This window comes from Bacillus rossius, chromosome 1 (assembly GCF_032445375.1).
Source record: "Bacillus rossius redtenbacheri isolate Brsri chromosome 1, Brsri_v3, whole genome shotgun sequence".
Taxonomy (NCBI): Eukaryota; Metazoa; Arthropoda; class Insecta; order Phasmatodea; family Bacillidae; genus Bacillus; species Bacillus rossius.
The window spans coordinates 78,507,066-78,520,109 of record NC_086330.1 but is presented as its reverse complement, the minus strand read 5'-3'; the positions used below and the strand labels follow the sequence as shown (position 1 = coordinate 78,520,109).

The window sequence follows — 13,044 nt, the reverse complement described above, 5'->3', positions numbered from 1 at the left end:
GGTTTTTACTTTGATTGATTTGGTCGATTGTCGCAATGTCTTCCGAAAAGCGTAGTTCCACACGTGATCTTAACTTCGGTACTTCTTCCATTCAATTGGGATATAATAAACATAAATTTAGCAAGCTTCTTCACGTTTCTAAACGTACACCGGTCATTCGCACAGGAACCAACATCTAAAATTGCTCACGGAAACCTAATTTAACTCAGTTCACTCGTGACATGATCAAGTTTACTGAATTGTTTGCTAACAATTTACTATCAAAACAGTATACTTTCATACAAATTTTGAAATGATAGAAGTTCAAAAGAAAGGAAGAGTATTCAGCAAATTATTTTATATGTTGCATACAAAAATATAACCAATTTTATTGTCTTAATACAATTTTTGTTTAGTAAACTACTACTATGAGAAGTATATTTTATTTGTAATTTTTTCCTCAGTTATTGATAGTTTGTTTTACTCAATTTACCCTTTGAATATTATAATGCAAAGTTAAACATGTGGTAATCAAGTAAAGATTCAAAAAAAGCTTAAAGTTAACCCAATATTAGATTTCAACTGTCTAAACTACTTTAAGTTACAGTTCCGGTATTAAGTGTCTTAAGGGCCCCCACACACACAATCAGTCTTGCAGTTTCTGCTGCTGTTGGATGTATCATTTCATCGTAGAATATGATGTTGCAATTGCACTTTTAGTAAGAAAAAGGAAAAAATACAGCAAAGCAACCAAAGAGTATAAACAAATGTGTCTGCCATGACACTCAGCTGATGGACTGATTTTTTGGACTGACAGCTTGGATTGGCAAAACGCTGCTACCACAAACGGCGATTCGGACGAGGGCTCTCAAGCCCACAGTCCAATTCTACTGGAAGCCATCAGTTCCGACTGATTAGTCCCAACTGATTGTGTGTGTGGCCTTTAAGAGAGACACTTAACAAGGCCCCTGAAAGATATAAATAAAATTCTTGACCCAGCAGTGTGTCACAATATTATTTCAGGGTTCATTTTCCAACAGTGTTTCTTCTTTGTTTTAATACAGGGGGAAGAAAGTACTATTACTTGTCAGTTCAGAATTCATTAATGGTTCCTGAAATATCAGTTCCACTTTTAATGCTCACATTCATTCAAGTGAACCATTTTTATCTTCCCATAGCTCTTGTTTGAATTCCCTCTAGGATTTTTAGTTAGAATTTTATTTTGTTTAATTCTATTTTTGATTTTTTAAACAAGACAATACCCCAGGATACATGGAATACACGGGCCAAGGGGAACTCGGACTTGTGGTGCTGGCTTGCCAGCTCAGATGGACAATAGCCACCCCAGACACTTGGAGACAGGGCTAGTGCTGTGCTCGGCATGGCTCCAAGTATCACCTGCCCCGGGGGGGGAGAGATCTGGTGGGCGCTAAGCATGGGTCGAGATGTCAGTAGCTAAACGTATTTCTTAGTGCCAGTTTCTGGAGGGCCCTCAAAAATGACGTATCACGTAGTTAAGTACAGTGTAGGTACTTTGTTTTGGTTGAGCATCAAAAGATGTAGTTGATAATTTTTTTTATATTTTTTGAGGAGCCAAGCAGTTAGAGCACAATCATATTGCTAGTCCTTAAAGGAATTTTCAGGTAGTAATCCAAGAGTCCATGGCCGGCAGACGTGTGTGTGTGCGTGCGTGCTCTTTGTAACATGTTAACCATGTGTAAGTCGTATATTCATTCTATTAGTATTATATGTCAGACATCATTAACTCATAGATTGTTGACAGCCCGATTTCTTGGGGTTTATGTCACTCCATGATAATGAAAATATGCTTGAATTTACTCAAGATGGCTCCATGAATGCATTAAAATTATGTTAACAAGATGGTAACAAAATAACCAAGAAAAACTAAGAAAATCATTATGGATATCTTGAAATTAGATGAACTAATTCATCACCATCACCAACTTTATATCAACTGCTTCCAGCCTGTGGCTGGGTCAGCTTCAACCATGCCTCATCCTTCACTTTTTCTAGTCTTCTCCTCTCTCCTGCACTACTTCAACTATCTGCTCTTCCTTGAGGTCTTCTTCCTGTGTCCTTCAACTTCACTTTCCTAGGCAGCCTCGCTTTTCCCATTCTTTGGACCACCTCATTCTTGCTTTTTCAATAATGAACTAATTATAATTAGACTTGTTAAAACCTTGTGTGTTAAAGTTCATAAACTAAAAAATAAGGATTTGATCCTCAAGACTCTGTTAAATGACTCTAGTTCTGAAAAATCCGGCATAAAATGTGAACTAAATTAACTAAAACAGCACCTCTATAAGAAAAATGATTCAGAAATAAATAAATAATACTTAGTCAAGTGCTTAAATAGTTTGTGAGTAATAAGGCAAGATTAACCAGGCCTCACTTCAGGTGAAAAGGATTGACCAGTCTCCCACATTGAATGCAGCGGTAATCATGCTAAGTTAACAGTACTCAAAACAAGCAAAGTGTTGATGAGAATGGTTTTATGTTGGTGCAACTATCATGTAAGACTAACATAACATAGATACTAAATCTTAATCCAACAAATGTCAGAAAACTCCAATGCAAACTGGTGTCAGAAACATTTCCACATTGAAAACATTCATTAAACCAATTTATAAGAAAACAAAAGCACTCTTCGTAACTTATTTTGATCAGTCTATTCAAAAACAGGTCGTAATTGACTATATTAACAATCAACTTAATCTCTCTCAGTACGAGTTGTCAAACTTGTTAGGAAATACAATTCATGTGTTTCATTATTTCTCAGTTCTTGAAAATGACTTCAACAGGATTAATAACACTATCTTCTGGCCTAACGGGTACCTTATAAACCCTTTTTCTCAGCAAACGCATCCTTAAAAAATTGCCTCAAATTCGTCCAATACTGAACCTGTAAATACAAGCCCTGTCAGTAAGTCCTCTCCATCCAAAACCCAAAGTCTGCTTACCAAGGTGCTAGGAGGAGTGCCATCATTTAATGTGTGTGTAATGCACAATACTTTCTGGAAAATTTAATTCACACACAATATAGGTATTATCTGTCTTGCAGAACCTTGGTTTAACAAAAAGGCTGGTCACACACAGAATCAGACAAGATACAATGCGACATGGTGTGACACTACATGACGACGCACAACAGTTTAACGGTGTATATTCATTATGTTATTTCTTCCCACATTCTTGCAAACAAATTGTTGTCGTGATACTTCTTCAAAGATTGATTATATCAAATAGGTCTTTCCTGTACTTAACATAATAATCAATCTGCATCCAGCTCCATACAGAGAAATAAATCAATTAAAATACTTTACAAGTGAATATTTATTCAAATTAACATAACAATGAAAAACAGTATTTAACTAGTAAGTTATAAAACTACCATAGAGTAAGGGTATGCAAACCACACATGCCTTTGGTGACAAATTTTTTACACTTGTGCATGCGCAGAAAACTGTAGTTAGCAATGAAGTTGTGTCAGTCATTTTATGTTGTCACCTCGTGTCTGATTACGACAGTTTTGTGGCGTTGTGCAGCGTATAATCCTGTGCGCATGGCTTTTGTGCAAAAAAAACATGGAAGTCAACTAACCTCAGACAAAATCTTGTGCAGTGTTGAGCTGCATTCTGTGTGTACCCGGCCTAATAGTATCAATTTCCACTGTTTAAGAATAATTATATTGTTTTCAGATCCGACCTAAATCTAGTCCTTACCTCTAATGATGCAAGGTTTTGGTATATTAACTGCAATTAATAAACATAAATTTACATCAGTTCAGCCTATCCAAACATATGACCACCCAGAAATAGACTGTGGTTTGGTTCAAAATTAAAACCTCACCTGCCAAAATTTACCTCATCCTGCACTTCATATTATAACAACCAGGGACATTTATCCTACAGATTTTAGCTCTGGCTGGATTAGAAACTACGGAAATGATGACTATCTTAGCCTATATAAAGCAAATAAAGAACATGACTGGTCAGGCATTTTTATGACCTCTGATGTGAATGACTTAGTAGACAAATCAACATTGTGTTTATGTGATAAAATTAATACTTTAATTCCAATGTATACAAAAAAAGCCCTGTGAATATCCCCATTGGTTTTCTAAAGAATTAACTAATTAGTGTCTTAAAAGAAAATTTTCATAAACCATACAAAATAAATACTACTATTAAATGCTATACTCACTATTCATTCTATTGTTAAACAGTCATGAACCTCATCAAACATAATACAATTTATTGCTCTGAAAAAATACACAATAATGTTAAGCATAATCCCAACAAATTTTGGCATTATGCTCAAGTTAAGAAAGATGGTTACCAAGATGAACTATCCTTAAAATTAATAAAGTAATTTCTCAGGAGCCTTATCCAATGCCTTTGCACAATATTTCTCTGGTCTCTAGTGTTCATGTCACGTCGAATAATAACCTCACATTTCCAATATCAAATTCTAATATTTATTCAATCCCATTTTCCTCCATTTCTGAGTCTCTTGCGCTTTGGGGTGTTAAGTTACTCATATCTGCTGTCAACAGGCCCAGATGGAATACCGGATTACAATTTGAAAGGATTTACTCATTTATTGTAACTTTGTTACAGCAAACTAATTATTTCAAACTATACACCTATACCTTAATTGATTTGCAGAACTTTAAAAAAAATTGTTTTAACAATTAATTAAATTTCCATATACAAATTATCCTGAAATCAATATACTTTTAGAATTGGCATTACAACTAATGCTACTTATTTATCTTAATACAATTTATAATGAAGTTACCAATAAGGGTCAGATAGATGCTTGTACTGTATCTATGATCTAGCTAAAGGTTTCGCCATGCAATATTAATTTATTCTATTCAAACCTAACAGAACAAAACAGATATTTTTTGTATCACCAAATAACTGTAATTAATTCCTCTTTGCATACAGCTCATTCTGAGGTTCCTCAAAGTCATACTTCGTCCCCTCTCTTATTCAATATTTTTATTAGTGATATAACATTGGTTCTAAATCAACCTAGTCTATTATTTGCTGATGGTTCAAAACATTTTATATATATTTGTATCTTCTACAATCTGATATTATGGAAATAGCTAAATGGTATAGTCAAAATGTTGTTTGTCTTAATAAAGAAAAAAAAAAACTCAAATATAACTTTTTACAAGAAAAGTCCATCCTGTTGTGTTTGGTATTAAGTTAGATATTCAAATTTCCAAAATCTCGCATAACATTAGTAACCAAATTAAATTTTCTTCTTTATGTTAACTATTTAACTTCTAAAGTTGCTTGACTTCTGGGTTGTAGCTGCATCCAAGACAAATATATCACCGACGTTTTGGTCGACGTTGCAGTCGCCATCATCAGGGTAGAGTTACCTACTGAGATTATTACAAGTTCTCCTGCCTTTAATACCCTCGCCTGAGAGGAGTGTGTTTCTCGATTGGCTGCAGCTGTGGGTCAATCACAGCCTTCCTTTTGTCTAGTTGGCCTGTTGGTTTGGCCCAGCTCCGATTGGAGAAGTCCCATTTTCTGAGCTACATTTTAGGCTTGTAACAACCCAGATTACAGCCTTCCCCATGCAATCCAGTAATAATAATTTGTTATAAATTTGTCATATTTCAGGTTAGATGTTAAATTTTTTCTTTTCAGAAGTTATTGTGAACGTAATTCACCAGGTTTATTGTTTTTATTTTTATAATTCATAAGTTTATTTTTCTAGTATTTTTTTTTTGCTGGCTTTTTGTGTGGGAAGGCATGCTGACGTAATTCTCCTTCATTATTTCCACGACCAATGCTTTGTTTCACACGCTATGCGTTTGAGTCACTCTCACGGGAGTGTGAGAGAGAGAGAAAATTGCTCTGTCGTGGGAACAGACGTAAGAATTTCGTGGCAGTTTCTGTTGCCATGAGCCGTGATTGGCTGAAAATTAAGTCAGCGTGCCCAGGTTACTGCCCGCACAAAGGGAAGGAAGGCTGTAAGCTTAGTCATTGTCCGAACAACGTGCCGGGCGGTCCTTGTTCGAGCACCGGGCCGAGCAGGCTGTGGTCAGGCGATGGCTCCGTGTTTTCTCCTTTCTTGTGTTCTGTTGTGCTGAATATATCGTGATTTTTTACATGAATTAAAAAAAAAAAACAGTTAATACATCGAACATTGCGTATAAATTACTTCGTGACCTGCTACCAACCTGTATGTACACTCATCACTTAATTTTGAGCTAGCCAGAGGTGGTGAGTGGTGACAGGCTCTGCTACTCTGTTACCTTGGTGAGCTCATTTTAGTCAGAAATCAGGATACAAGTGTACAAGTTTTTACTCGTGTTGCAAACTTTGGTTATTTAACAACATAGTATTTGAAGACCCTTGGATGAGTAATGTTTCACGCTTCTTCCATTTATCGTAATTTCCCCTTCCCATTATTCAGTAAACACAATGAGGCTAGAAAGAAGGCAACAATATTTTACTTAATTTATTAAAAATGTTTCTGGAACAGAGGATGAAGCACTTCTGTAACACAGTGACTTACAGGTCTGTGTTTGTACTATTGACTCGTACATATTAACATAACACAAGCATCTGCAGGGAGTAGAGCCCTAGGAAGTACTGTGGGAATGTAAGGATACAAGGGGAGTCCCTAGCAAGCACAGTGGCCACATGGCCGTGTCAAGGCTGGAGGGGAGGTACTAGGAGGTGAGGCGCCACAGAACCAGTTCTTTAACCCTATCATAGCGGAAGTACTGGGGGAAGTCGAGGGGCAGCTGCTCGCACGTCCAGCCAGGGGGCACGGCTTGGGACAGGCACTGCACGAAGAACTCGTAACATGGGGCACAGCAGTCTAGATCTGCCACCGTGAACACGTACCTGAGACACACACAAGGTTTCCAATTTATCATCATGGAGAAATATATTCCATGGCTTTCAGCTGTTTTGAGCTACAAACAAAACACTAAACAAACTTCAAAAAAAATTTACAGGATCAGAAAGTATTTTCACAAATGTTCACAGGAAGAGCCAAACATGGCACCTGTGGTGCACGAGATTCCAACGAGCGTGCTGAAACCCTTCACGGCTAGGCAGAGCACCTGTGGTGGCACTCCAGTGGACAGACTGTGCTACATCTCACATAAGTGGACAGACTGTGCTACATCTCACATAAGTGGACAGACTGTGCTACATCTGACATGTCCTCCCACTTGGCAAGGGTGCTCAGCCCTTGGGTCTCTGGCTCTTCACCGAGGCAACTCAGGGAGGGAGTCACCCCACTGCCTCCTCAGCCCTGGTTGCTGCAGCTTCTCCAGCAGTTGGGGCGTTCAGCCTCCGTAGCAACGCTTCCTGGTTTTCATTCTTAGAAGAATTTTATTTAAACCGACATACAGCAGGTAGGAGTTTGAATCAAAAACTTTACAAGTTACAGAAGTACACATTCAGGCCTAAAATTCAGTAAACATGAGATATTTAATCACCCTAAATAAAAATCTGTTAACGGAAATAATTTAAAAATTAAGCCCCCAACGCTCCCGCCGTGAGTGCACCACTGATTACAGAAAATTACCTCACACTTTATAGTTTATTTATTACATGCATCTTAGTGCTGTTATAGTTTGTTCTCTATTATTTTCTTCACTGGCACTACACTCTCCCAAATTGCATCTTTCCCTCTCCCCCTTCTATTTGTTCTCCTTAGTAACCAGCAACTAGCATGAAAACTGACTGCCAAGCTAAGTGATGGCATGATAACACAACTAAGCTCAAACAGTAGATACTGGTACACACCTTTTCTCCAAAGCGATGTAGACTGTTTTGGTGGGCGGCAACCTCAGCAACTCTACCAAGGTGTCTACAAATGCTTCCGTCACATCGTTGTCATAGATTACTGTGGAAAGTACCCAGTGCAGCATTACCCAGGCACAATGTTTACCTATTACTAAACAGTATATAAATACTAACAAATGATCAACCAGCAACACATCATGACCAAGCTAAAGGTTTTTTTTATTCCTATTTGTTTTTACCTAAAAGTTTGTATGGTATGTATTTACTTTTCTTCCTTCAAAGTTTAAATCATTCTCCTCTTAGAGTACAATACAGGAATTTATAAAGCTGTGGTTCACACTCGCAAACATCCCATGGGACAACTAAATGTAGCTGGCTAATGTTCAAAGCAAAATTTGCACATGCTCTGCTCTGTAAAAGAAAAATTCACAGCTGATCACATGACAGAAGTAAGGTGTAGTCTTCCACACCTGAAGATACTGCAGTGCAAGTGACAGTGCACTCATTTAATTGCACAAGTTTGACAGGAAGCACATTAACAATTTTGTATGCTGTGCACCGGACAAGCGGGAATGCCTTTAGTGTGTCTCACACTTAGTTTCAACACATGGCGCCCACTGTTTCCAAACTGATACTATTCAGCTTGTTATCATTAAAAATCTTATATTATAGACAATCAATAATTATAGTAAGTGATAGTATTTTTTGTTAACTATATTATTTATTAATTATTTTTAAGACCATAAAATAGTGTGTATTAGCCATATTATCGCAGTTGTAAACATTCTGAAGGAAAAATTAATTCAATGCTAAACACAGATTATTATTTCATTGAAAAAAATATATGTAGATATCAGTCACTATTAATAACAAGACAATCCATTAAATAATGTGCTGTAGTCAAATGGAGCCAACATTTTAGTATTAAACAACTAAATTACATTGTGGTTGTCTATTGCAGATGTACTCTAAAGAACACAAAAGTTTTAGACACAACTTTATATCTGAAACATTGTATCTTGTAAAGAAAAATTTGGAATGAGAATTTCGGAAATACATAATCTTGTGGTATTTTATCTTTATCAAGAGCTTAATCAAAAAAATATCCTTTTTTTACTACTAAAGAGATGTAACTGAAAGATGCCATTTTGGTTTCAATAATTTTTGTCACCATCATCATCATCATCAACTACTTCCAACCTGTGTACTTCATCATTTTCCTAAGCATTTGAAGTACACAGAAGATTTCAAGAAAGAACAAAGAGGAGGTGGGAAGAGCAGATAGTTAAAGCAGTGCAGGAGAGAGAAGAACATTAGTATAAAGTGAAGGATGACGAATGGTGGAGGGACAGAGGAAGATGGAGGCATTTTACTTTGCTGACTCTACTACCGGCTGGCAGCAGTTGATGATGATGGTTGATGAATTATAATGATATGGATGAAAACTGATGATGATATGGATGCTGATTGATGATTTGGGTGAAGATGATGCTGATGATGATGACAAAAATGGTTGAAACCAAGATGGTGTCTTTCAGTTACGTCTCCTTAGTAGTAAAAATGGAATATTATTAGATTAAGCTTTTGATAAAATACGACAAGATTATGTATCTACAAAATTCTCATTCCAAATTTTTCCATACAAATTACAATGTTTATATTTTAATACATTATCATTACATTATAAAGTTGTGTCTGCAACTTTTGTGTTCTATGGAGTACATCTGCAATAGAGCATATTTACACAAGACACTCTTTAGAAACTTTAATTGCCCACAAATATGCAGGGATTAAACACTACAGTTGAGAAGTCAGGGAACCACTGCGGAATGTGTTGTGGGATTAAGAGCAAGTCCTATGAAGGATTACTCCAGATGTACAACTGTGTAGTCTGTTGTTTCATATCCCAGGCAAGCCTCACAGGATTGCTCCACTTTCAAAAGTAATTTACATAAGCTAGATCGTTAGCCATCTTCCCCTCCTCCATCCTTCCTTCATAATCATTCTTTGAAAATAAAAGCAGAGTAATACAATAATTAACAAGGATGACTGCAAAAAATTTATTAAATAGAGTATTATGCTAGGGACCTCCCATGATAACAGTTTACACAAGTAACTTGGACACTATACACACTCTTCAGCAGACAGGAGTTGAACCACAGCCAAGACGCAGCCCTGTGTGAGCACTCACCATCTGCCGCTAGCACCACATCCACAACCGGAAGCTTGGCCGCAAGCGTAGGCGACCAGCGGCCCATGCTGAAGAAGTCCAGCCCCAGCACTGTGACACGTGCCTTCAGTAAATCAGCGTTGCGCGCTGCGTTACCGCGCATCAACTCTAGGATGCCTCCCCGATCCACGTCTACAAACCAGTGCATGTGAGAACTCAATGTACAGTAGAACCTCGATAAGTTGAAAACCTCCCAAACTCAAAAAAATGTTGTGTTCCCTTCCATTCAGGCCCCAAAACCTCCGTTGCTCGAAATCTCAACCCTCTATTAGTCGAAATAATCAGTGAGTCCCTCCAAGCCATTTTGGTACAGATTTTATCTCCATAACTCGAAAAATTAAATTGGATCTCTGTATCTCGAACATAGCAATGTTTTATTTTACAATCTTTACAACTCAATTATTTGAAACTTTTTACCTCTATAGTTCGAAGAAAAATAAGTTACAGACTTTAAGAATTTGTCGACAATGTAAGTACACCATTGTTTCTTAGAAATCAATTTAGGAGTATACAATAAATAGGATTACCACGAATTTATGACTCACGTGTTTGTTTGCTTGGTGTCAGGTGTTTAATTTTATTATTTTTGAATTCATTTGAATTTTATCGAAGCAAGTCATTTGTTGTAGACTGTTACGACTGCTACACATCAATTTGTACAACAGTTTACAAATAAAATTGTTAAAACATGAGTGCTGTGAAACAAACTGAAAACTTTAGTCTCGCTGAAAAATTGGAAGTGCTCGAAGCTGTGAAGAGCTGTCAAAAGAAAAAAGATGTTGAGGAACAATTTGGCCTGCCAATGAGTACTCTGTCAACAATAATAAAAAATGAACAAACATCATCATGAGAAAAATAAAAAACTGTCAATGTTTTTCCTGCAAAAGACGATGAATTGCAGAATTTCCGGGCTTGTTTTGAGCAGTGTCGGAGCCAAAATATCAGTGTTAGTGGACCACTGTTACAAGAAAAAGCGGAAACATACTTTAAATCATTGGACTCGCTAATTTCAGGGCCAGTAATGGATGGCTAGAAAAGTTCAAAAGAAGACATGAACTTGTTTTTAAAAAAAAATTTGGGGAAAGTGCACGTGTCAATAATGAAACCTGTAACAAATGGAAAAGTGAATTGCAAGATTTGTTACATGGTTACGAACCTGACAATATCTTTAATGCTGACGAAACGGGGCTGTTTTTTTTAATGTCTTCCTGATAAGACTCTAACTTTTAAAAATGATAAATGCCATGGTGGGAAGCATAGCAAGGAATGTTTGACTATTCTGCTAGCAGCAAACATGTCGAACACAGATAAACTCTCACCATTGTTCATCGGCAAATCTAAAAAACCTTGTTTTTCAAGATGTAAATCACTACCTTTACAATATGAAGAAAATACAAAAACATGGATGACTTCTGCAATTTTCAAAAACTCGCTCAAAAATATTGATAAGAAAAAATGGCCAAAGAAAAAAGAAAAATCTTGTTATTCCTTGATAATTGTACAGAACATAATGATATTCCACAAATGAAAGCTGTTAAAATCCAGTATCTGCCTGCCAATACCACATCAAAATTACAGCCTAAGGTATCATTAAAAACTTCAAGTCATTATATCGGAAAGAAGTTGTCAGGAACATGTTGGATAATATAGAAGAAAAAAAGAATTCTACTATAGATGTATTGCAAGCCATGATAATGGTTGATAAAGCTTGGCGAAATGTAACTGCGACTACTATAAAAAACTGTTATGTACACTGTTTGTTGTTTTTCATAGTCATCAACAGAAGAAGCTCAAACCGAACATTTTTCTATTTCACCTCCTGCAAAATGGAATATAGTGGTGTCTGAATCAGGAATATCCTTTGAGGACTTTGTTAAGTGCAATGATGGAGTTATGACTGCTGGGACATTATTTGATGATAAAATTATTGATTCAGTAGCTCAGAAAACAGATACTAATGATTCAGATGACATAGAAGACTCAAACAATACTACATGCACTCCATGGGTTTCCATCAAAGAGGCAAGAACTGCATTGAATACTTTATGGAATTTTTTAGAGAGAAAACCAGCAACTCTGAAGAACAAGAATTTTCTGCTCTTAATACCTTAGACAATGCTATAGATAGAGAACAACCGAATTATCTAAAGCAAAAAAAATTACTGACTTTTTTTAATGCCACATTTTTTTAATTTTAAGGGTGTTTTGAAATAATGTTGATTTATAATAAATAAAAATATGTTTGTCAGCTCTGCAACTTTAATTTTTATTTATTTTACCTCTCTAACTCAAAATGTAGAATAATGAATCTCAACCTCTTTATGTCGAATCAAAATCCGCTTACCTAAGTCAAAATCCTCCAAAGGTCAAAAACTCTATAACTCAAATTTTTTGGCGTCTCCCTTCAACGTTCGACCTACAGAGGTTCTACTGTATATATATGTATATATGTGTATAGATATAGATATATCTATTATAAAATAAATGTTCTTTTGAATCCATTTTAGCCACTTAAAATCAATTTCCTTAAATTGCTATTCAAATATTTTTGAGACTATAAAAACACCAGGTATCAAAAAATCCTTATTATCAGCAAAGTGTGATGATTTTCGTGGCTGAATAGTCTCAACAAAATTCACTATTTCATGAAAGTTATGAATTGTAGAAAGAGTAAAATTGTAAAAAGATAAAGTTTTTTTTTTTTAATCATACACTGTATGGTTTGAAATGTATTGGAAACGTGCTACAAAGAAGTGGTAGAGACTGACCAGTGCAAATGACCTCTCGGGAGAACATGGCGGCGACGATGGAGGTGAGCCCCACGCCTGCCCCCAGCTCCAGCAGTGTGTGCCCTGCCAGGGCACACCCCTGGTGCAGCAGGAAGTCTGCTAGTAGCAGCGCACCACGCCACACCTGCTGCCCCACCAGTCCCAGGGGCGTGGCACGGCTGTGCTCTGCAGCAACACACCACCACTCACCTCTCACTCTCACATGTCACACTTAGTGCGTTTCACTGGTGGG

At 36.7% G+C, this 13,044-nt stretch overlaps 1 protein-coding gene across 3 annotated transcripts in view; it reads right to left on the bottom strand.

The window, feature by feature from the left end:
* Positions 1-6,475: 6,475 nt before the first annotated feature.
* The window catches only part of LOC134538251 (methyltransferase-like protein 22), a 29,337-nt gene continuing 22,768 nt past the window's right edge, over positions 6,476-13,044 (bottom strand). For 2 of the 3 annotated variants that reach the window (XM_063379405.1, XM_063379412.1), the window contains exons 4-7: positions 12,792-12,977; positions 9,985-10,155; positions 7,794-7,893; positions 6,476-6,881 (exon numbers count right to left, since the gene is read on the bottom strand). In XM_063379405.1, the coding sequence (XP_063235475.1) occupies positions 6,704-6,881; positions 7,794-7,893; positions 9,985-10,155; positions 12,792-12,977 (635 nt within the window). In that variant the 3' untranslated portion in view covers positions 6,476-6,703. The remainder of the gene's footprint in view (positions 6,882-7,793; positions 7,894-9,984; positions 10,156-12,791; positions 12,978-13,044) is intronic. The other variant, XM_063379421.1, reaches the window with a different exon arrangement.